Here is a 20,676-nt window from a genome sequence, read left to right on the forward strand (position 1 = left end):
GCAAGACTCTCAAACAAACAAAAAAAAATTCAGTTTTATCTGTTAAACATGTCTTTTTAGAAGTCTCTTGGGCATTACAATTTGAAACAGATTCAAAATTGAACTTACGAGTTTTCTTTCCTGTATTTCTTTCCTCAGGTTATGGTACTATAATATACACTAATTATTTAAGACAGAACTTAAAAATCACATTGTACTGAGACTTTTGTTACCTTATCCATTAATGTAATGAGTCATTAAATTCTGTCAATTTTGCTTTCCTGACTATGCCTCAAATATGTTTCTCCATCTCCATGTTGGTGACTGTTACCTTGTCAAATAGGGACTAGTCTAATGCCTCTTTTATGAAAATTAACTTTAATATTCATCAGACTAATATATATATCTCAATTAAAAAATAAATGGCATGAACAATCTTAAAAATAACAAAGTTGTGGGACTTAGGATTTCTTTCTTTCTTTTTTTTTTTTTTGAGACGGAGTCCCGCTGTGTTGCCCAGGGTGGAGTGCAGTGGCCGGATCTCAGCACACTGCAAGCTCCGCCTCCCGGGTTTTTACGCCATTCTCCTGTCTCAGCCTCCCGAGTAGCCGGGACTACAGGCGCCCGCCACCTCGCCCAGCTAGTTTTTTTTTTGTATTTTTTAGTAGAGACGGGGTTTCACTGTGTTAGCCAGGATGGTCTCGAACTCCTGACCTCGTGATCCACCCGTCTCGGCCTCCCAAAGTGCTGGGATTACGGGCTTGAGCCACCGCGCCCGGCCTGGGACTTAGGATTTCAAGACTGACTTTTCAGTAATCATTTTAAGGCAGTGTGGTATTAGTGTAGGCATAGAGATCATTGGAATGTGGTCAGTTGATTTTACACAAAAATGCCAATTAAATGGGGAAAGATAGTCTTTTTAAAAAATAGTGCTGGATATTTGGATGTCCAAGTAGAGAGAGAAAAAGCCCAGAACCTTTCCCTTTTAACTTACACAAAAATTTACACAGTATGGATGATGGATCTAAGATTAGAACATTAAATTATAAAACTTAGAAGAAAACACAGGAGAACATCTTTATGACCTTAGGTGAGGTGAAGACTTATTAGATGTGATATCAAAATAGAAAAAGAAAATTGATAAGTTGGATTTCATCAAAATGAAAACTTCTGCTCTTTGAAATGAAATAAATGAAATAAGTTCTGAAATGAAAAGGCAAGTCACACACTGGGAGAAAATATTTACAAAACATGTATTTGATAAAGAACTTCTATTCAGAATTTTTAAAAAGTACTACAACTCAATAATAGTAAAACGGAGCTCCAGTTTAACAATGAACGAAAGATTAGAGCAGACCATTTATGAAAGAAGATCTATAAAGGACCAGTAAACACATGAAAAGATGTTGATTTCATTATCATCAAGTAAATGTAAGCTAAAGTCCCAGTGATATGCTTCTACATATCCACTAGAATGGGTGAAATAAGAAGACTGAAAATACCTCAGTCTAGTGTGGTGAGGCGGGGTGGAGCATCTGGAACTTTTTATAATTGCTGGAGGAAATGAAAAATGCTACAGTTACTTTTCAAAAGTTTGGCACAGTCTCATAAAGTTAAACATATCTTAGTACGTCAGCCAGCAGTCCCACTTTCAGATTTTTAGCTAAGAGAAATCAAAACTTGATAAATCTTAGAAATGTTACACTTAAGTGAAAACAGCCAGACACAAAAGACTGTATACAATATGATTCCTTTGTAAGAAATTCTAGAAACAGCCAATCTATGATAGAAATCAAATTAGTGAGTACCTGACCTGGTAAGTAATACATCAGAAAATGTACATATAATAATTTTTATACTGTAAAACTTTAGCATAATTTTTTTCTCAAGGTATTTTGGAACAAAATTAATATAAATATTAATGAAATCAGCCATTTTTATCGTTAAAAAAACTCAATTATTTTGACCTTAAAAAAAGAGTTATTTGAACTATGAAAAAGCAAACACTACATAAAGGATAACACTGTTAATTACCATGTATTTATAAAGGAAAATATTTGGCATTATGTGTGCTTTGTGTACTCTCTGGCTAGTGACATTAGTAATACACATTGAGTATGTGCTACTTTTTTCTCTGCGCTGTTCTGAGAAGCAGTATTTCTAAGACTGTAGCTAATTTTATTATCCAGCAGAGACCCAGGAGAATAACTATGCATCTCATAAGTTAATAATTTTGCTTAATTATAAATAGCAGATATTTCTGTTTGGTATTTTGTAGAAAGTACTGTCTGAAGAGATAGCTTAAATACCAAATTGTGTAACTTCTAAGGCTTGCAATTCTAGGTTTATGGCATGAAGAAAGTGCAAATTAAATGCACTATATACAAACTCAGAATAGAGATACCTTCCAATTGGAACAAGAGGTTAATAAAAGAAGGAATCCATGAGCTGTGCCTGGGCTGTTTAAGTGTTCAATACATTTTATTATGATTATTTAAGAAACTATGCATTTCAAGATCTGGGCATGGCAATACATGCCTTTAATGTCAGCTACTTGGGAAGCTGAAGTGCGGGGGACCCGTTGAGTCCAGGAGCCTAATCAACGTAGTGAGACCCTGTCTCAAAAAGAAAAAAAAAAAGGGAAAAAACTCACAATGACAAATATATACAAAGATGTTCAACCTCATCAATAATCAAGGAAATACAAATTAAAGTCATACTTTGAAAGTTATGCATTTCTGCTGGGCGCAGTGGCTCACGCCTGTAATCCCAGCACTTTGGGAGGCCGAAGCAGGTGAATCACAAGGTCAGGAGTTTGAGATCAGCCTGGCCAACATGGCGAAACCCCATCTCTACTAAAAATACAAAAATTAGCTGGGCATGGTGGTGGGCATCTGTAATCCCAGCTACTTGGGAGGCTGAGGTAGGAGAATCGCTTGAACCCAGGAGGTGGAGGTTGCGTGAGCTGAGACATGCCATTGCACTCCAGCCTGGACGACAAGAGAGAGACTCTGTCTCAAAATAAATAAAAATAAAAATTAAAAAAAAGAAAATTATGTATTTCTATCTTGTTTAAATTTTATGTAAAAAGCATTTATTGCTTTGCTAAGTAGAAAAAATTAAAGCACTGAAACCTTTCTGATAGAAAATATAGAGTAAAATATATAATTGGTTTCCCAGGCATTTTGGAAACTCTCTTGTCATAGATTCAAAACTAATATTGGGTAAACATTTAATAGAAAATGTTATTTTGAAATGTTATATTTTAGATTTCGTGCTTTTAAATATCATGCATTAAAATTGATTGGAATGCCATTTAAATATTCTTATAGGATGCTAGCGAGCAAAAAACAGAACTTGAAAGACTCAAGCACAGAATAGCAGAAGAAGTTGTAAAAATTGAAGAAAGAAAAAATAAAATTGATGATGAATTAAAAGAAGTACAAGTAAGTTAAAAAACATGCTAAGATCCATTTACATTTTTGCTTACCAGCTATATGTAGGAATTTAAACATTATTTGTATCTCAAGTTGTTTTCTCATAGTATTATAAAATGTGGTTTTCAACCAAAATATTACTTGTAAAAGAGAACAAGAAGGAAAGCCTGCCAGAAAAAGTATAAATTAATGGATGATAATTTAAAAGAATCTTTGTTTTCCATGAGCCATATGGTTTTGATTGTAGAGGGAAAAAATATGTTAGATAAATTAAGATATACTGTTAAGCTCTTTTTCTCCAGTTGATTAAATTAGTCAGCTAGTCCTAAGATATAAAGAGCGTCTTGAAAATGACAAATTGTCTCAAAACAAGTTAGATTTTCCAAATTAGATTGTTGCAGTTGTGGTGGCAAGAAGTCTTACTGTCTCAACTTGAACGTTTTTTACTCCTTGTATGATTTAAAGCATTTTGTTATTTTAAGAGAGAGGACATTAGTAACTATAGTCATTTTGCATAAATGACAATAAAAGATAATTTGTCAAGAGTTAGTGATTTAAAAAATATAGAATTTGAAAATAAAAATTGCCTTTTTCTCTTTTAGCCTTTAGTCAATGAAGCTAAACTAGCAGTTGGAAACATTAAGCCAGAGTCACTTTCAGAAATCCGCTCACTACGCATGCCACCTGATGTAATTAGAGACATTCTTGAAGGAGTTTTAAGGTTGATGGGTATCTTTGATACATCTTGGGTGAGCATGAAAAGGTAAATTTTTCAATTTGTGAAAAATATTATTTCAGCAATGAATGACACATTCTTTCATAGTTTTAAATATTTCTTATATTGTTTTTCAAAGTGCACTTCATCTAAATACATGGGTATTCATTTTGCCTTGAAATTTCAAGGTATTCTATGTAATCATATATCAGGATCTATATATTCCTTTCTCTAAGTGGTTGTTAAAAGTGTCAGAAGAAAAGGAATACCTTAGAATCTTTAAGAAATTTCTCAATAAATATAATAATGTATTTGGTCCATACATAGTAGAGAGGACTGTGATTTCACTGTGATTTACTGATGAAGAAAATACAGTCACTATCCTTAAGAGTCTTGTATTACTGAGAGAGGGAAAGAGACAGAGACAGAAACAGAAAGAAGGAGACCCTTAAATAATAAAAGGGAGCTGGAAACTAGAAGAGAATAAGGTATTAACACAATATGAAACCATGCAGGCTCAGGTTTCATGTTATAATAGTGGTGTTATGCTTTGTGCCGATATTAAGTCCCTTGTTAGTATTTAGGTTGATAGTAAAGAGTTCATTTTATATCTGGAGATGGAGGAGGACATAGGTTGAGAGAGCACTTTAAGTTACCTTAAAAGGAGTCAGACAATTTTCTTGCACATCCTAGAACATATGAGTACCTAATAGTTTACAAATAAGGATTTGAGTAGAACAAGATGTGATTCTTTCATATCATTTTTTAGTTTATTCACAGGACATTAGAAAGACTGTTGTACATCTCTCTAGAGTTTTTGTTGTCTACAAAAAGTCAATAATATGGCTGGGCACACCTGCAATCCCAGCACTTTGGGAGGCAAAGGCACTTTAGGCCAGGAGTTTGAGACCAGCCTGGGCAACATGGTGAAACCCGATCTCTAATAAAAATACAAAAAATTAGCCAGATGTGGTGGCACACACCTGTGGTCCCAGCTACTCAGGAGGCTGAGGTGGGAGGATCGCTTGAACCCAGGAGGTGAAGTTTGCAGTGAGCTGAGATTGTACCACGGCACTCCAGCCTAGGTGACAGAGTGAGACTCTGTCTCAAAACAAACACAAAAAATAAGGATAATACATTAGAAGCTTAAAGGTTTTAGTACCGTATTTTTTGTTAACTAATGGATTAAAAGTATTGCATTCACCATTTTGTTAAACTGATTTTTTTTCAGAAACAGCAAATTTTGTTTAGTCTCATTTAAGGAAATATGCTTTAATTTTAGTTTCCTTGCAAAAAGAGGTGTAAGAGAAGACATAGCAACCTTTGATGCCCGAAATATTTCAAAGGAAATAAGAGAGAGCGTTGAAGAACTTCTTTATAAAAATAAAGGATCTTTTGATCCAAAGGTAATTTTTAAGTTATATCATAAATTTGCTTTTCCATACCATATAATATTCTGCTGTTTAAAATGTGATGTTTTGTCATTGCCAATTGTTTAGATCACTTAAAAGTGAAAATAAAAAATAAGCTTATAGGTATTATATCTGGGAAGCATTAATCATCAGAATCAGGTAAATTAGAATCTAGGTAGCAGGGGAGATTTATTGAGTGGTTTTAATAGTTTTGTATCTGCTGTTGAAAGTTAAAAAAAAAAACTTTTTTTTTTAAAGTTTTTTTTTTTAACTTTCAACTGTCCTGGTGTGCTTTTATTTTTTCTTGTGTCACTTGTCAGATGACAACAGGTATCTGTGTTAGGACAGTGGTATCTAATTTCAGTGAACAATTTAGATTTCATGATTCTGGTATTTTTTTAGATCCCTTAATCAAAATGTTATGTACATCTTCTTTAACACCAATTACAATGGTTTTAAAGCTGCTCTTATCTAATAAAGATACTCAAACATTGTTGTGGCTGACACATGTATTCATTAGAAATGTGACTAATAGAAAATTATGTTGATAAAACATCTTTATTTTAAAGATTCTGTGTGGTTCAAAAATTTATTTTTAAGTGAAAATAGAGTTCATGTATATTTCTCTTAATCAAAATAGAAGTTCACTGTATTTTTGTTTTAGCTATAAGCCAAAAACTTCTTTATTTGGGTCAAGTTAATAAATGTCCAAATAAAGTGTGTTAGAATTAACTTTGCTTTCATCTGAAATTAAGTAAGGATGTTGAATCACTTCTCATGGATTTTTCAGAATGCTAAGCGTGCCAGTACTGCAGCTGCACCTTTGGCTGCCTGGGTGAAAGCCAATATCCAGTATTCCCATGTCTTGGAACGAATTCAGCCTTTGGAAACTGAACAGGCAGGATTAGAATCGTAAGTGAAATATAAAATATAAACAATTCTAACCTTTATTTTCATCAGTTTGATGAGGTTTTAATATTATTTTTTATTTTTTCTCTATTTGTAAAATGGCAGTTGACAATACTAAAATATATAAAATGAGTCAATTAAATGTAAATTTAAAAACAGATCAAAACAAGAAAGCAGTTAGAAGGAGATAGCAGAACCAACTCACTTTTTTTTACCATTATTATATTGTTGGAAGCCTAGGTAGGTAAAAGTTCCTTTAGAAGGAGCCAAAGTTTCATAAAGGAATTTTGAGACTAATTTTGCTCTTGTTGCCCAGGCTGGAGTGCTATGGTGTGATATCGGCTCACCAAAACCTCTGCCTCCTGGGTTCAAGCGATTCTCCTGTCTCAGCCTCCTGAGTAGCTGGGATTGCATGCATGTGCCACCACGCCTGGTTAATTTTGTATTTTTAGTAGAGATGGGGTTTCTCCATGTGGGTCAGGCTGGTCTTGAACTCCCGACCTCAGGTGATTCGCCTGCCTCGGCCTCCCAAAATGCTGGGATTACAGGTGTGGACTACCACGCCTGGCCAAGGAATAACGTTAAAGTACAAAAGGAAAGCTTTGGAAATTAAAGACTTTTATTTTTATTTATTTATTTATTTATTTATTGAGATGGAGTCTTGCTCTATTGCCAGGCTGGAGTGCAGTGGCGCAATCTCAGCTCACTTCAGCCTCTGCCTCCTGGGTTCAAGTGATTCCCCTGCTTCAGCCTCCCAAGCAGCTGGGGTTACAGGCACGTGCCACCACACCTGGCTAATTTTTTGCATTTTAGTAGAGAAGGGGTTTCACCATGTTGGCCAAGATGGTCTCCATCTCCTGACCTCATGATCTGCCCAACTCCACCTCCCAAAGTGCTTGGATTACAGGCATGAGCCACTGTGCCTGGCTGGAAATTTAAGGCTTTTATGTTTGTTTTTGCCTTCTAAGTCCTAGGAAATGTTTAGCATATATTTTCCAAAACAGTGTGTGGACAGGAAGGAGGAAGATTTAACCGCTTATTTATTGGAGCTTACAGTTCTAATTTGCTATCATTACTAAGTCACAAATGTATTTTATCTCTTTTGTTCTAAATGCAGACCAAAGGTTTATGTTCTTTTTTTAAAAAAAATTTTATTTCAGTAGGTTTTTGGGGAACAGGTGGTGTTTGGTTACATGAATGAGATCTTTAGTGGTGATTTCTGAGATTTTGGTGCAGCAATCATCTGAGCAGTGTTACACTATACCCAATGTGTAGTCTTTTATCTCTTGCCACCTCCCGCCCTTTCCCCCGAGTCTCCAAAGTCCAATGCCTCATTTTCATGCCTTTGCATCCTTATAGCTTAGCTCCTACATGAATGAGAATGTACGATGTTTGGTTTTCCATTCCTGAGATACTTTACTTAGAATATGATTCTCCAATTCAATCCAGGTTGTTGCAAATGCCATTATTTTGTTTCTTTTTGTGGCTGAGTAGTATTCCATGGTGTATATATATACTACATTCTCTTTATCCACTCACTGAATGATAGGCATTGGGTTGGTTCTGTCTTTTTGCCATTGCAATTTGTGCTGCTACAAACATGCGTGTGCAAGTATCTTTTCCATATAATGCCTTCTTTTCCTCTGGGTAGATACCTGGTAGTAGAATTGCTGGATCAAACAGTAGATCTGCTTTTAGTTCTTTAAGGAATCTCCACACTGTTTTCCATAGTGGTTGTACTAGTTTACATTCCTACCAACAGTGTAAAAGTGTTCCCTTTTCACTGCATCCCTGCCAACATCTATTATTTTTTGATTTTTTGATTATGACCATTCTTGCAAGAGTGAGGTGGTACTGGATTGTGGTTTTGATTTGCATTTCTGTGATAATTAATGATGTTGAGCATTTTTCCATATGCTTATTGGCCATTTGTATATCTTCTTTTGAGAATTGTCTATTCATGTTCTTAGCCTACTTTTTGATGGGGTTGTTTGTTTTTTTCTTGCTGATTTGTTTAAGTTTGTCATGGATTCTGGATATTAGTCCTTTGTCAGATGTATAGATTGTGAAAATTTTCTCCCACTCTATGGGTTGTCTTTTAACTCTGCCAATTGTTTCTTTTGCTGTGCAGAAGGATTTTAGTTTATTTAAGTCCCATCTGTTTATCTTTGTATTTCTTGCATTTGCTTTTGGGTTCTTGAAGTCTTTGCCTAAGCCAATGTCTATAAGGGTATTACTGATGTTATCTTCTAGAATGGTTATGGTTTTCAGGTCTTAGATTTAAGTCTATGATCCATCTTGAGTTGATTTTTTTGTATAGGATGAGAGACGAGGATCCAGTTTCATTCTTCTACATGGGGCTTTCCAATTACCCCAGCACCATTGGTTGAATAGGGCATCCTTTCCCCACTGTGTGTTTTTGTTTGCTTTGTGGAAGATCAGTTGGCTGTAAGTATTTGGGTTTATTTCTGGGTTTTCTATTCTGTTCCATTGGTCTATGTGCCTATTTTTATACCAGTGCAATGCTATTTTGGCGACTGTGACCTTATAGTATAGTTTGAGGTTGGGTAATGTGATGCCTCCAGATTTATTTGTTTGTTTGTTTGCTTACTCTTGCTTTGGCTATGCAGGTTCTTTTTTCGTTCCATATGAATATTAGGATTGTTTTTTCTACTTCTGTGAAGAATGATGGTGGTATTGTGATGGGAATCACATTGAGTTTGTAAATTGCTTTCGGCAGTATGGTCATTTTCACAATATTGATTCTACCTATCTGTGAGCATGGGATATGTTTCCATTTGTTTGTATCATTTGTTTGTGACCATATCAGCTTGGTTAGGTATATTCCTAAGTTGTTTTGTTTGTTTGTTTGTTTGTTTGTTTTTGCAGCTACTGTAAAAGGAACTGAGTTCTTGATTTGATTTTCAGCATGGTTGCAGTTGGTGTATAGCAGAGCTGCTGATTTGTGTACATGAATTTTATGTTCTGAAGCTTTGCTGAATTCATTTACGAGTTCTAGGAGCTTTTTGGATGAGTCTTTAGGGTCTTTTAGGTGTATAATGCTATCATCAGCAAACTGGCAGTTTAGCCTCCTCTTTACCAATTTGGATGCCCTTTATTTCTTTCACCTGTCTGATTGTTCTGGCTAGAACGTTTAGTGCTATGTAGAATAGAACTGATAAAAGTAGGCATCCTTGTCTCTTGTTCCAGTTCTCATGGAGAATGCATTCCACTTTTCCCCATTCAGTATAATGTTGGCTGTGGGTTTGTCATAGATGACTTTTATTACCTTAAGATATGTCCCTTCTGTGCCAATTTTGCTGAGGATTTTAATCATAAAGGGACACTGGATTTTGTTAAATGCTTTTTCTGTGTCTATTGAGATGATTATGTGATATGTGTTTTTAATTCTGTTTATGTGGTGTATCACATTTATTGACTTAACGTATGTTATACCTGCATCCCTGGTATGAAACCCATTTGATCATGGTGGATTATCTTTTTGATATGTTATTGGATTTGGTTCACTAGTATTTTGTTGAGGATTTTTGCATCTGTGTTCATCAGGAATATTGGTCTATAGTTTTCTTTTTTAGTTATCTCCTTTCCTGGTTCTGGTATTAGGGTGATACTGGCTTCATAGATTGATTTAGGGAGGATTCTCAACCTTCTCTATATTTTTGAATAGTGTCAATAGGATTGGTACCAATTCTTCTTTGAATGTCTTATAGAATTAAGCTGTGAATCCATCAGTTTTAAAATTACCATTTCAATTCTGCTGCTTGTTATTGGTCTGTTCAGCGGTTCTATATCTTCCTGGTTTAATCTAGGTGGGTTGTATATTTCCAGAAATTTATCCATCTCTTTTGGGTTTTCTAGTTTATGTGCATAAAGGTGTTCATAGTAGCCTTGAATAATCTTTTTTATCTCTGTGGTGTCAGTTGTAATATCTCCCATTTCTCTCTAATTAAGCTAATTTGTAACTTCTCTCTTTTTTTCTTGGTTAATCTTGCAAATGGTCTATCAATTTTATTTTTTCAAAGAACCAACTTTTTGTTTCATTTATCTTTTGTATTTTTTTTTGTTTGCTTCAATTTCATTTATTTCTGCTCTAATCTTTGTTATTTGTTTTTTTCTGCTGGATTTGGGTTTGGATTGTTCTTGTTTCTTCAGTTCCATGAGGTGTGACCTTAGATTGTCTATTTATACTCTTTCATACTTTTTGATATAGGCATTTAATGCTCTGAGATTTCCTCTTAACACCACCTTTGTTGTATTCTAGAGGTTTTCATAGGTTGTATGAATTACTATTATTATTCAGTTCAAACAATTTTTCAATTTCCATTTTGATTTCATTGTTGACCCAACAGTCATTCAGGAGCAGGTTATTTAATTTCCACATTATGAAAGGAAAGAATTTTCCTTTCATAACCTGTATCATGTTTTTGATTTCTTTAAGTTGGACTTCATTGCATTGCTTTGAAGGTCCTTTTTGGACTTGATTTTCAGTTTTATTCCACAGTGGTCTGAGAGGGTACTTGATATAATTTAGATTTTCTTAAATGTACTGAGACTTGTTTTGTAGCCTGTCATATGGTCTATCTTGGAGAATGTTCCATGTGCTGATGAATAGAATGTATATTCTGCTGTCATTGGCTAGAATGCTCTGTAAATATCTGTGAAGTCCATTTGTTGTAGGGTATAGTTTAAGTCCGTTATTTCTTTGTTGACTTTCTGTCTTGATGACTTGTCTAGTGCTGTCAGTGGAGTATTAAAGTTTCTCACTATTATTGTGTTGATGTTTATCTCATTTCTTAGGTCTAGTAGTAATTGTTTAATAAATTTGGGAGTTCCATTGTTAGGTGCATATATGTTTAGGATTGTGATATTTTCCTGTTGGACTAGTCCTTTTATCATTACATAATGTCCCTCTTTGTCTTTTTTAATTGCTGTTGCTTTAAAGTTTGTTATGTCTGATATAAGAATAGCTACTCTTGCTTACTTTTGGTGTCCATTTGCATGGAATATCTTTTTCCACCCCTTTACCTTAAGTTTATGTGAGTCCTTATTTTGTCAGGTGAGTCTCTGTTAGACAGCAGAAACTCGATTGGTGAATTCTTACCAATTCTGCCATTGTGTATTTTTTAAGTGGAGCATTTACGCCATTTACATTCAATGTTAGTATTGAGATGAGAGGTACTATTCTATTCAGCATGCTATTTCTTGCCTGAATACCCTTTTTTTTTTTTCCATTGTGTTATTGTTTTTTTTTTGAGACTGGGTCTCACTCTGCCCAGGCTGGAGTGCAGTGGCACAATCTCACCTCACTACAACCTCTGCCTCCTGGATTCAAGGGATTCTCTTGCTTCCTGAGTAGCTGGGATTACAGGTGCCTGCCATCACACCCAGCTAATTTTTGTAGTTTTAGTAGAAATGGGGTTATGCCATGTTGGCCATGTTGGTCTCAAACTCTCAATCTCAAGTAATCCACCCGCCTTGGCCTCCAAAAGTCCTGGGATTACGGGCATGAGCCACCATGCCCGGCCATTGTGTTATTGTTATATAGGTCCTGTGAAATTTATGCTTTAAGGAGGTTCTATTTTAGTGTATTTTGAGGATTTGTTTCATGATTTAGAGCTCCTTTTAGCAGTTCTTGTAGTGCTGGCTTGGTAGTGGTGAATTCTCTCAGCATTTGTTTGTCTGGAAAAGACTATGTCTTTCCTTCATTTATGAAGTTTAGTTTCTCTGGATACAAATTCTTGGCTGGTAATTTTTTGTTTAAGGAGGCTAAAAATAGGACCCCAGTCCCTTTGGCTTGTAGGGTTTCTGTTAAGAAATCTGCTGTTACTGTGATAGTTTTTCCTTTATAGGTTACCTGATGCTTTTGCCTCACAGCTGTAAGATCTTTCCTTTGTCTTGACTTCAGATAACCTGATGACTGTATGCCTATGTGATAATCTTTTTACAATGAATTTCTTAGGCATTCTTCAAACTTCTTTTATTTGGATGTCTAGATCTCTAGCAAGGCCGGGGAAGTTTTCCCCAATTATTCCTCAAATACGTTTTTAGATTTCTCTTTTAGATTTCTCTTCTTTCTCGGGAACACCCATTATTCTTAGGTTTGGACACTCAACATAGTTACAAAATTCTTGGAAGCTTTGTTCATTTTTTAAAATTATTTTTTCTTTGTCTTTGATGATTGAGTTAATTAAAAAGCCTTGTCTTCAATCTCTGAAGCTCTTTCTTCTGCTTGAGTCTATTGCTGAGACTTAGTGCATTTTGGATTTCTCTAAGTATATCCTTGATTTCCAGAAGTTGTGATTGTTTTTTGTTTATGCTATCTATTTCACCGAAGAATTTTCCTTTCATAACCTGTATCATGTTTTTGATTTCTTTAAGTTGGACTTCATCTTTCTCTGGTACCTCTTTGATTAGCTTAATAATCAACCTCCTGAATTCTTTTTCTGGCAATTCAGAGATTTCTTCTTGGTTTGGATACATCGCTGATGAGCTGGTATAATATTTTGGGGGTGTTAAAAACCTTGTTTTGTCATATTACCAGAATTGTTTTTCCGGTTCCATCTCATTTGACTAGACTATATCAGAGGGAAGATCTGGGATTCAAGGGCAGCTGGTCAGGTTCTTTGTCTCACAGAGCGCTCCCTTGCTGTGGTGGTCTTTCTCTTCCCCTAGGAACGGGTATTTCTGAGATCTGAACTGTAGTGATTGTTTTTGCTCTTCTGGGTCTAGCTACCCAGCAGAGCTACCAGGCTCTGGGCTGGTGTTGGGGAGTGTCTGCACAGAGTCCTGTGATGTGATCTGTCTTCCGGTCTCTTAGCCGTGGATACCAGCATCTGCTCCACTGGAGGTAGCAGGGGAATGAGGTGAACTCGGTGATGGTCCTTGGTTTTGTTTTTGTTTAGTGGACTGGTTTTGTGTTGATGGGCCTCCAGCCAGGAGGTGGCACTTTCAAGAGTGCCTCAGCTGTGGTCCTATAGGGAGGATGCAAACTTGCCCTAGGGACACCTGGTTAACAATTCAGGTTTCTCAGGCAGTAGGCAGGGCCTTAGAGCTTTCAAGAAATTATGACCTTTGTCTTTGGCTACCAGGGCAGGTAGAGAAAGACCACCTGGTGGGGGCGGGGGTAGGTGTGTCTGAGCTCAGCCTCTCCTTTGGTGAGGCTTTTGCTGTGGCTGTTGTGGGGGATGGGAGTGTGGTTTCCATTCCAATGTAATTTTTTCCCCAGGGAGATTATGGCTGCCTCTGCTGAGTCATACAGGTCACCCAGGGTAGTTGAGGAAAGCCAGCAGGCACAGGCCTCACTGGCTTTCTATGTAGCCTGCAGTCCTAAAGACTGGTCTCACTCCCACCGTGCCCCAACACCACCACATGTATTTCCAGGCAGCCAGTGACCAGGGCTGAGAACTTGCCCCAGATCATGTGCCTTCCGTTGAGAAAGCAAGCAGACTAATAAGTTTTTCAGTATCTCAGGGAGACTGCAGTGGTGACCCAGTTCCTTCAAAGGGTCTGTGGATTCTTTTGGTTTTCCTAGTATGTTCCTGCAGTAGTTCTTGCAGCGAAAGTTCACCATGTGAATCTCCACATGCTGCTCTGTCTGTCTGAGTGGGAGCTGCAAGGTAGTCCCTCCTGCTGTCTGTCATCTTAATCCTAATTGATCTGTATTCTTGACTGTTCAATTTTTGATATTATCTATTAATTTCCTGCTGTGTATTAACAGTTATTCATCTTATTTCCTTTCTTGTACACTTTTTTGTTCTAAATATAAAAATTGCCTCCCTTTTTTTAGTTGATTATATTTTTCTGTTTACATATCACAAATTTATCCATAGTTTCTCGGTCAGAGCCCTGAAACATCTCCATTCATCTGTGTGTTCTATTTATTTTTTCTTAGCTTTAGGCCTGCTGCTTAAGGCTGTTGTCTTAGGGCTTCTCTTCAGCATTGTTCTAGAGATTACCTATTGTATTCTTTTATTGTGAATTCCTGTCTTTCTCTTCCCTCCTTTAGTTCTTCAGGTTTCTAGAACACATTTTCCATGGTAGAAAGAGTATATGGGCTGGAACATATTTTGAGATTTGCATGTCTAAAAGTATTTATAATATGTTATTGTATGTGATCAATAATTGGGTTGTGTTTAAATACTAGACTAGAAATAGTTTTAGCTCACAGTTTTGAAGGCCTTATTCTATTGCAGCAATTCTCAAAATTTGGTTCCTAGACCGGCAGCATCAGCATCACTTTGGAACTTGTTAAAAGTGCAGATTTTTGAGATCCACCCAAACGAACTGATTCTGATTCCGATACATTGTTGGGGAGGGGACAGTAAGGCCTTGTAATCTCTGTTTTGACAGGTAATTTTGGTATACACTAAAGTTTGAGAACCCCTGTTGTATTCTCTTCTAGAGTTCAGTGTTGCTTTTAGAAAGTCTAATGCTACTTTGATTCCCAGTGTCTTGTATATTACCCCATATTTTTAGGAAGTTAGGAAGCTTTCTTGACCTGTCTGATCTGTGGCTGTTAGTTGTTGATCATGAGTTTTAGAAGTCTGGCTGGAAGACCTGAGTGTGTGGCCTGGGCTCCTTGGCTGCTGAGCATCACTGTAAGGTGATCAAGTATGGACTGGCCATTTTATGGCAACCCCTTAATATTTGCGGGTATTTTGAGAGGATAGGGTGTCAGTCATTTTACTGTAAACGAATCTTTATATCTTTCACCTAGGATGTGTGCATAGAGGTTGATGGAGATGAGTAGGGGCATAAGCTAGACTTGCAGCATTCTGGGTTATGTTAGAGGTAGTCAGCTCTCAACAGAGGATGGATTCTGAGGTCAAACTCTTTGTAATATCAATTATTAAATAATCTTCTGTATTTGGCTTTATTGTTACCTTCAGAAGTATGTTTACATTTTCTGAACATTTTAGGATTCTGCTTTTTTTTTTTTTTTTACTCTTCTTCGTATAGGCATTTTAGCTTTTGGCTTTTTGCGTTCCGATATGTTAGTTATTACTTTTTAAAATTTTATTGAACTTTGAGGGTGCAGGAGGCTGAGGTAGGAAGATTGCTTGAGCCTAGGAGTTTGAGGCTGCAGTGGGCTCTGTTCAGACTACTGCACTACAGCCTGGGAGACAGAGTGAGACTCTGTCTCTTAAGAAAAGGAAATTATTTTTGAAATTTTTCCTATTTCATACTTTCCTCTTTTGATCTCTGTGCATATGTATCTTTCTTATTTTCTTGGCTTCATTTTAGTAGGGTCCTAGAAGGGATAGAAGATAAATAAATATGTTTACCATTTTTATCCAGAAATGTACATGTTTGAGTGTTTTTAAATATGGAATCCTAGAAGTGGTATAGTTGGGTCAGAGGAAACACTTTTAATTTTAACATTGCTTTTCAAATTAAATTCTAAGTAAAGGTGTTATAATACTGAGTTAATGACAGTTTTAATTGTCATATATTTACTGTAGGATTACATTGTAAGGTGCTGCTGCTGCTTTATAGTTGGTATCTAAAATAGGAATGGCTTTTATAATATTGAGTTATATTTCAGGAATCTGAAGAAAACTGAAGACAGAAAAAGGAAACTAGAGGACCTCCTTAATTCTGTTGGTCAAAAGGTATCAGAACTCAAAGAAAAGTAAGTTATATTTTGAAGCGTATTTAGGATAATGCTGAGAGTGTTTACATTTGACATCTTGGTTTATTTCCTGTTTTGACTTTTAAGATTTTAGACTTTTATGACAGATGATGCTATGGGACCCACTAGTCTATAAACTTTTTAAGGATACATTATTATGTTTAAAAATTCTATCCTTTTAACTTTTTGTCTCCTTTGTGTTAAAAAAAAGTCTTCATGCAAATATTATACTCAAGTTAAGGATCATTTTTGAATATTATTATTCTTAAAGCCTTTCATTTATCCTATTTAGTACAGGGTAGAATATATTGGTATGGGAATTATAAATGTTACAACATTTTCTTGTAAAAGTTGCGAAGATTGAAGAACTGAATAATATCTGATTGAATACAGTATATGTTGAAGTGATGTGTCATGCTTCCTTTTTTTAATGGAAGCAAAATTATTATTGAACCAAGAAATTAATCAGATTAAAACTATGAATTTTTTCTGTATGTTCAGGAAACAATTCTCTCTCTGTCTCTCTGTGTCTCTCCCCCCTCTCTCCCTTCTTCAGTTTCTCTTTCTCTCTCACTAATATATATTTATAGAGAAATACTTATAGAAAAAAGCAAACCAAAAAGAAATCCCCAAACCAATAAACACAGTGTTTTCAATATTCTTGAACAATTATTATGTTAGAAATATAGGAAAGAAATCACATCAATTTTTTCCAGGTATCATTATTAGAGAAGTACAAGAAAAATAAGTATAATGTATTATTTTCACTGTCATGTGCTCACAATCAGCACTTAATATTCATCTAGTGCTCAAATATTTATTGAATAATTAGCTTATTATAGCAATATTTTGACTTCATTTATTAGTCACTTGCTGTGTTAGGTGTTATACTGGGTAATTTATGTATTCATTTCTTTAATCCTTAAAACAATGATGAGAAGTAAATCTATTTCTGTTTAGCAGATTAGGAAGGTTAAAATTATATAGTCTTTTTTATCTGAAGTTGAGCAACTAACAAAATACTAAGCCATGTTAGATACTAGATTTGTTGAATTCCATGAAGTTTCTGCTCTTAACCATTGCACCATACTACTATTATTTTGGAAGGATTATTGTGAGAACTTTTGGAATTAACTTTTAATTTTAAGTAAAACAGAATGGCATTTTTCATTGTAGCGTCATTGATGAGAATGAATTAATGTTGGTTACCATGCTGTTACTTATTATGATCCTTAATTAAGGTTTAATTGACTCTAGGCCATGAATAACAGTCTTATTTTCTTACATATTAACAAAGAATAAAAGGCTTGAAAAATAAGCATGATCTATCAATTTTTAAATTCTAATTTTACAAAATTAAAGAGATGGTTTCCATTTCTAATACAACTTGTACAGAGATATGAGAGTTGATTTAATGCAACAATATTCATTGCAAAACCATGTTCAAGGTGTAGTATGAAATGTTGTGATCAATAAACATGCAGCTTTCTATTTCCAGGTTTTAGAACAGTGCTGTTTAATGGAATTTCATGAGATTATGGAAATGTTCTGTGCTCTTTGTTATCCAGTATGGTAGCCAGTAGTCTTATGTGGCTACTGAGCACTTGCAGTGTTTGTAATATGACTGAGGAATTGAATTTAAAATTTTATTTATCTTTAGTTAATTTAAATTTAAATAGCCACAAAGTGGCTCGTGGCTATTTGTCTATATTGGAGAAGTTGGTTCTAGAGTCTTATGTCTAGGGAAGGAAGGAAGAAGGCACTTAGAGAGACAATGAAATATACTATAAAGTGCATGCAACTTAGTGCCAGCCACATCTGTATATGAATTTTAGATCCTCTGCTGATTATTGATGAGAACCTGGGTAATAATTTCTTTGGGTTTAAGTTTGCATATGTATAGCATACAATTTATAATACTTAACTTGAATATAGGGAGAGATTATATATAATGTACTAAAATGAATTTTGAAATTTTGTTTGTAGTTTTAGTGGTAAATGTTAGAGGGAGTTGGGCTGTGGGGTGAGGAAGGGTGTGGTTCGAAGCTACTCTAGGCAAATGGAACATTCTGAAGAACATGGGAGATAAAGGATAGGATATTTACCGATAATGTAAAATTCTTCTGATATTGACATATATTAATGGTTTTGCTGATCAGTAATATAATGAAATAAAACTAGAAAGACAGATGGGATGTTTAGAATAGTGTCTTGAATGCCGTATTGGCAAATTTTTATATAATGTAGTAGAGCATGGAGGCCCTGTCAAGTTTTTTTTTGGTTTGTCTCTTCTATTAATGTTACTTTGTATGCAAACATTAATGGTATTATCATTAAATTATGGCATAAAAGTTTACTTTATTACCTATGGATAATTTCATTAAATCTCTCCCAAATCCTTTTTACTTTTAATTAAATTTTAATGTTTACATAGATTTCAGAGCAGGACTTCAGAAGCTGCAAAACTTGAAGCTGAAGTAAGCAAAGCACAAGAAACAATCAAAGCTGCAGAAGTCTTAATTAATCAGCTTGATAGAGAACATAAGAGATGGAATGCACAGGTTTGTTTGACAAGGGGCCGTGAGGAGTCTACCTTTAAAATCCAGGAAATCTATAATGTAATGTATGTTAAGAAAAAGGAGAGAAAGATCCATTAATTTGCACCTGGTTCAGGATAAATAATGTAGATATAAATGGCCATTATGTGAATTACTCTTTAAACAAAGTGTCTTTATATGAATAGAGTTTTAGGCGAAGCAGCCTATTTTCCTTTCAGTTCTGTATGTTATTGAGAGATGAGCAGGATGAAAATGAGTGGATGGAAAACTTAGTACTCCTTAGAATTTTCTTTGAATTTACCTTCACCAGGACAGTAATTTTAGGATTTGACACTGTAGGCTATTTATTTTTTCTTGAAATATTTTGTTATTTTGACTTTTTAGTGTTGTCTTTTGTTTTTTCTTGGTTTACTTCTGAAATCAGTTAAGCTTCCTTTCCTTTCCTTTCCTGATCCTCCCCTCATCTGCTCACCTAGTAATGTTGATTGTCCTTGTTATACTCTTCCACAGCAGCTTTTTCTGCAACTACCTTGGGTGTTATCTCATCCCATCATAATATCACCTGCACCTTAATAATGACCAGAGCTACATTTCCAGACTACTGAGTGTTAAATGTGTATTTCCAACTATATATTAGACATTTGCATTTAATTGTCTCTCAGGAACTCCAACCCAACATGTCTAAATTATTTTCTTTTTCTCATTCCAAGTCTCCTTTATTTTCTATTTCACTGGAGGCGTCTTTCTTTGGGCATCAATACTAAAAATATATGGGTTGTCTTAGACTCTTCCCTGTTTACTTGTCATATCCGTTTGCAAATATTCTTTGTATTTGTCTTCTACCTTTAATGCCAATATTTCTTTGTTTCTCATCTCACTTTTTAAATGTCTTCCTCCTATCTGACCCTTTTATTAGTTCACCCTTCATTTGTCAGCTGAATTATCTTTATAAAACCCAATCTGATTACATTACTCATTGCTTGCTTAAATGCTTTCAATGGTTCACGTCACAGTTTAAAATAGAAACTCCTTTGCATGTCATGGAAAACCTTTCACAATCTGCCTTTATTTAACTCTATCTCTCTTCTTTCCTTTAATATAACTAATCTTTCTGCTGAATCTTGTGCTTTATTTACAATAACCTTTTTGCTGATGGGTCTTCATGCCGTAGCTTTGTTTTGTCCCTTTGTTCATTCTCTGTGCCTTAATCTTAGTTTACAAAGTGATGCAAACTCACATTTAACTGTGGTTGGGATGAAAGTTCTGCTTTCTTTAAAATCATTAAGAACTTTCAATGACTGAATATGTTTGTTTCTACAAATATATTAGGATTTTATACTTTTAAAAAATATCACAGCAGAGTCTGAGATCTTTTTGATATTTTTACATTTTGACTATTATATTCAAAACAAGGAGTTATTACTTGTGATTCTTCCCTCCACAATCAAAACCATAAAACTGTCATTTTCTTTAACGTTAGAACATACTCATATATCTCCCTCTTTCTTCGCTCTCTTTTTTTCCAGGTTGTAGAGATAACAGAGGAATTAGCTACTCTTCCTAAAAGAGCTCAACTTGCTGCTGCATTTATTACATATCTTTCTGCTGCTCCTGAGTCTCTGAGAAAAACCTGTTTGGAAGAATGGACCAAGTCAGCTGGTCTTGAGAGTTTGTATTTAGTTACTCCTGAATTTAAAATCTCAATATACTAAAAATGGACCCTTTGTTCTCTGTTATTTTACCTTTTTTCAATGGGGGAAATTTTTTATGGATCACAAGTATACCCTGGAGCTACTTTAGATTTGCCACATTCCACAAATGTTCTTGAATTTACTTTATTATTATGATTTTTCTATTCTTAAATCACTGTAAAAAACTGAGACGACTGAATTATTTTTGATATTGCTTGGATGCAATTAAACATTATATTACTTTTATTTTTATAATTTATTTGATAGGCTGAGATGTAAGAACTTTAAAATTCCTCATGATTTTAGTGGTATTTTACGAAATT

General features: G+C 35.0%; 1 protein-coding gene across 4 annotated transcripts in view; it reads left to right on the forward strand.

Moving 5' to 3' along the window:
• Window positions 1-20,676, forward strand: part of LOC105493700 (dynein cytoplasmic 2 heavy chain 1) — a 361,100-nt gene that overhangs the window by 101,228 nt on the left and 239,196 nt on the right. For all 4 annotated transcript variants that reach the window (XR_011611022.1, XM_011761557.3, XM_011761558.3 and 1 more), the window contains exons 56-62: window positions 3,312-3,425; window positions 4,019-4,179; window positions 5,414-5,537; window positions 6,334-6,455; window positions 16,018-16,104; window positions 18,539-18,665; window positions 20,189-20,330. Coding sequence is in view for 3 of the 4 variants with exons in the window: in XM_011761557.3 (XP_011759859.2) it covers window positions 3,312-3,425; window positions 4,019-4,179; window positions 5,414-5,537; window positions 6,334-6,455; window positions 16,018-16,104; window positions 18,539-18,665; window positions 20,189-20,330 (877 nt within the window). In the remaining variant the exon portion in view is untranslated. The remainder of the gene's footprint in view (window positions 1-3,311; window positions 3,426-4,018; window positions 4,180-5,413; window positions 5,538-6,333; window positions 6,456-16,017; window positions 16,105-18,538; window positions 18,666-20,188; window positions 20,331-20,676) is intronic.

The sequence above is a fragment of the Macaca nemestrina genome, chromosome 12 (assembly GCF_043159975.1).
Source record: "Macaca nemestrina isolate mMacNem1 chromosome 12, mMacNem.hap1, whole genome shotgun sequence".
Classification (NCBI taxonomy): domain Eukaryota; kingdom Metazoa; phylum Chordata; class Mammalia; order Primates; family Cercopithecidae; genus Macaca; species Macaca nemestrina.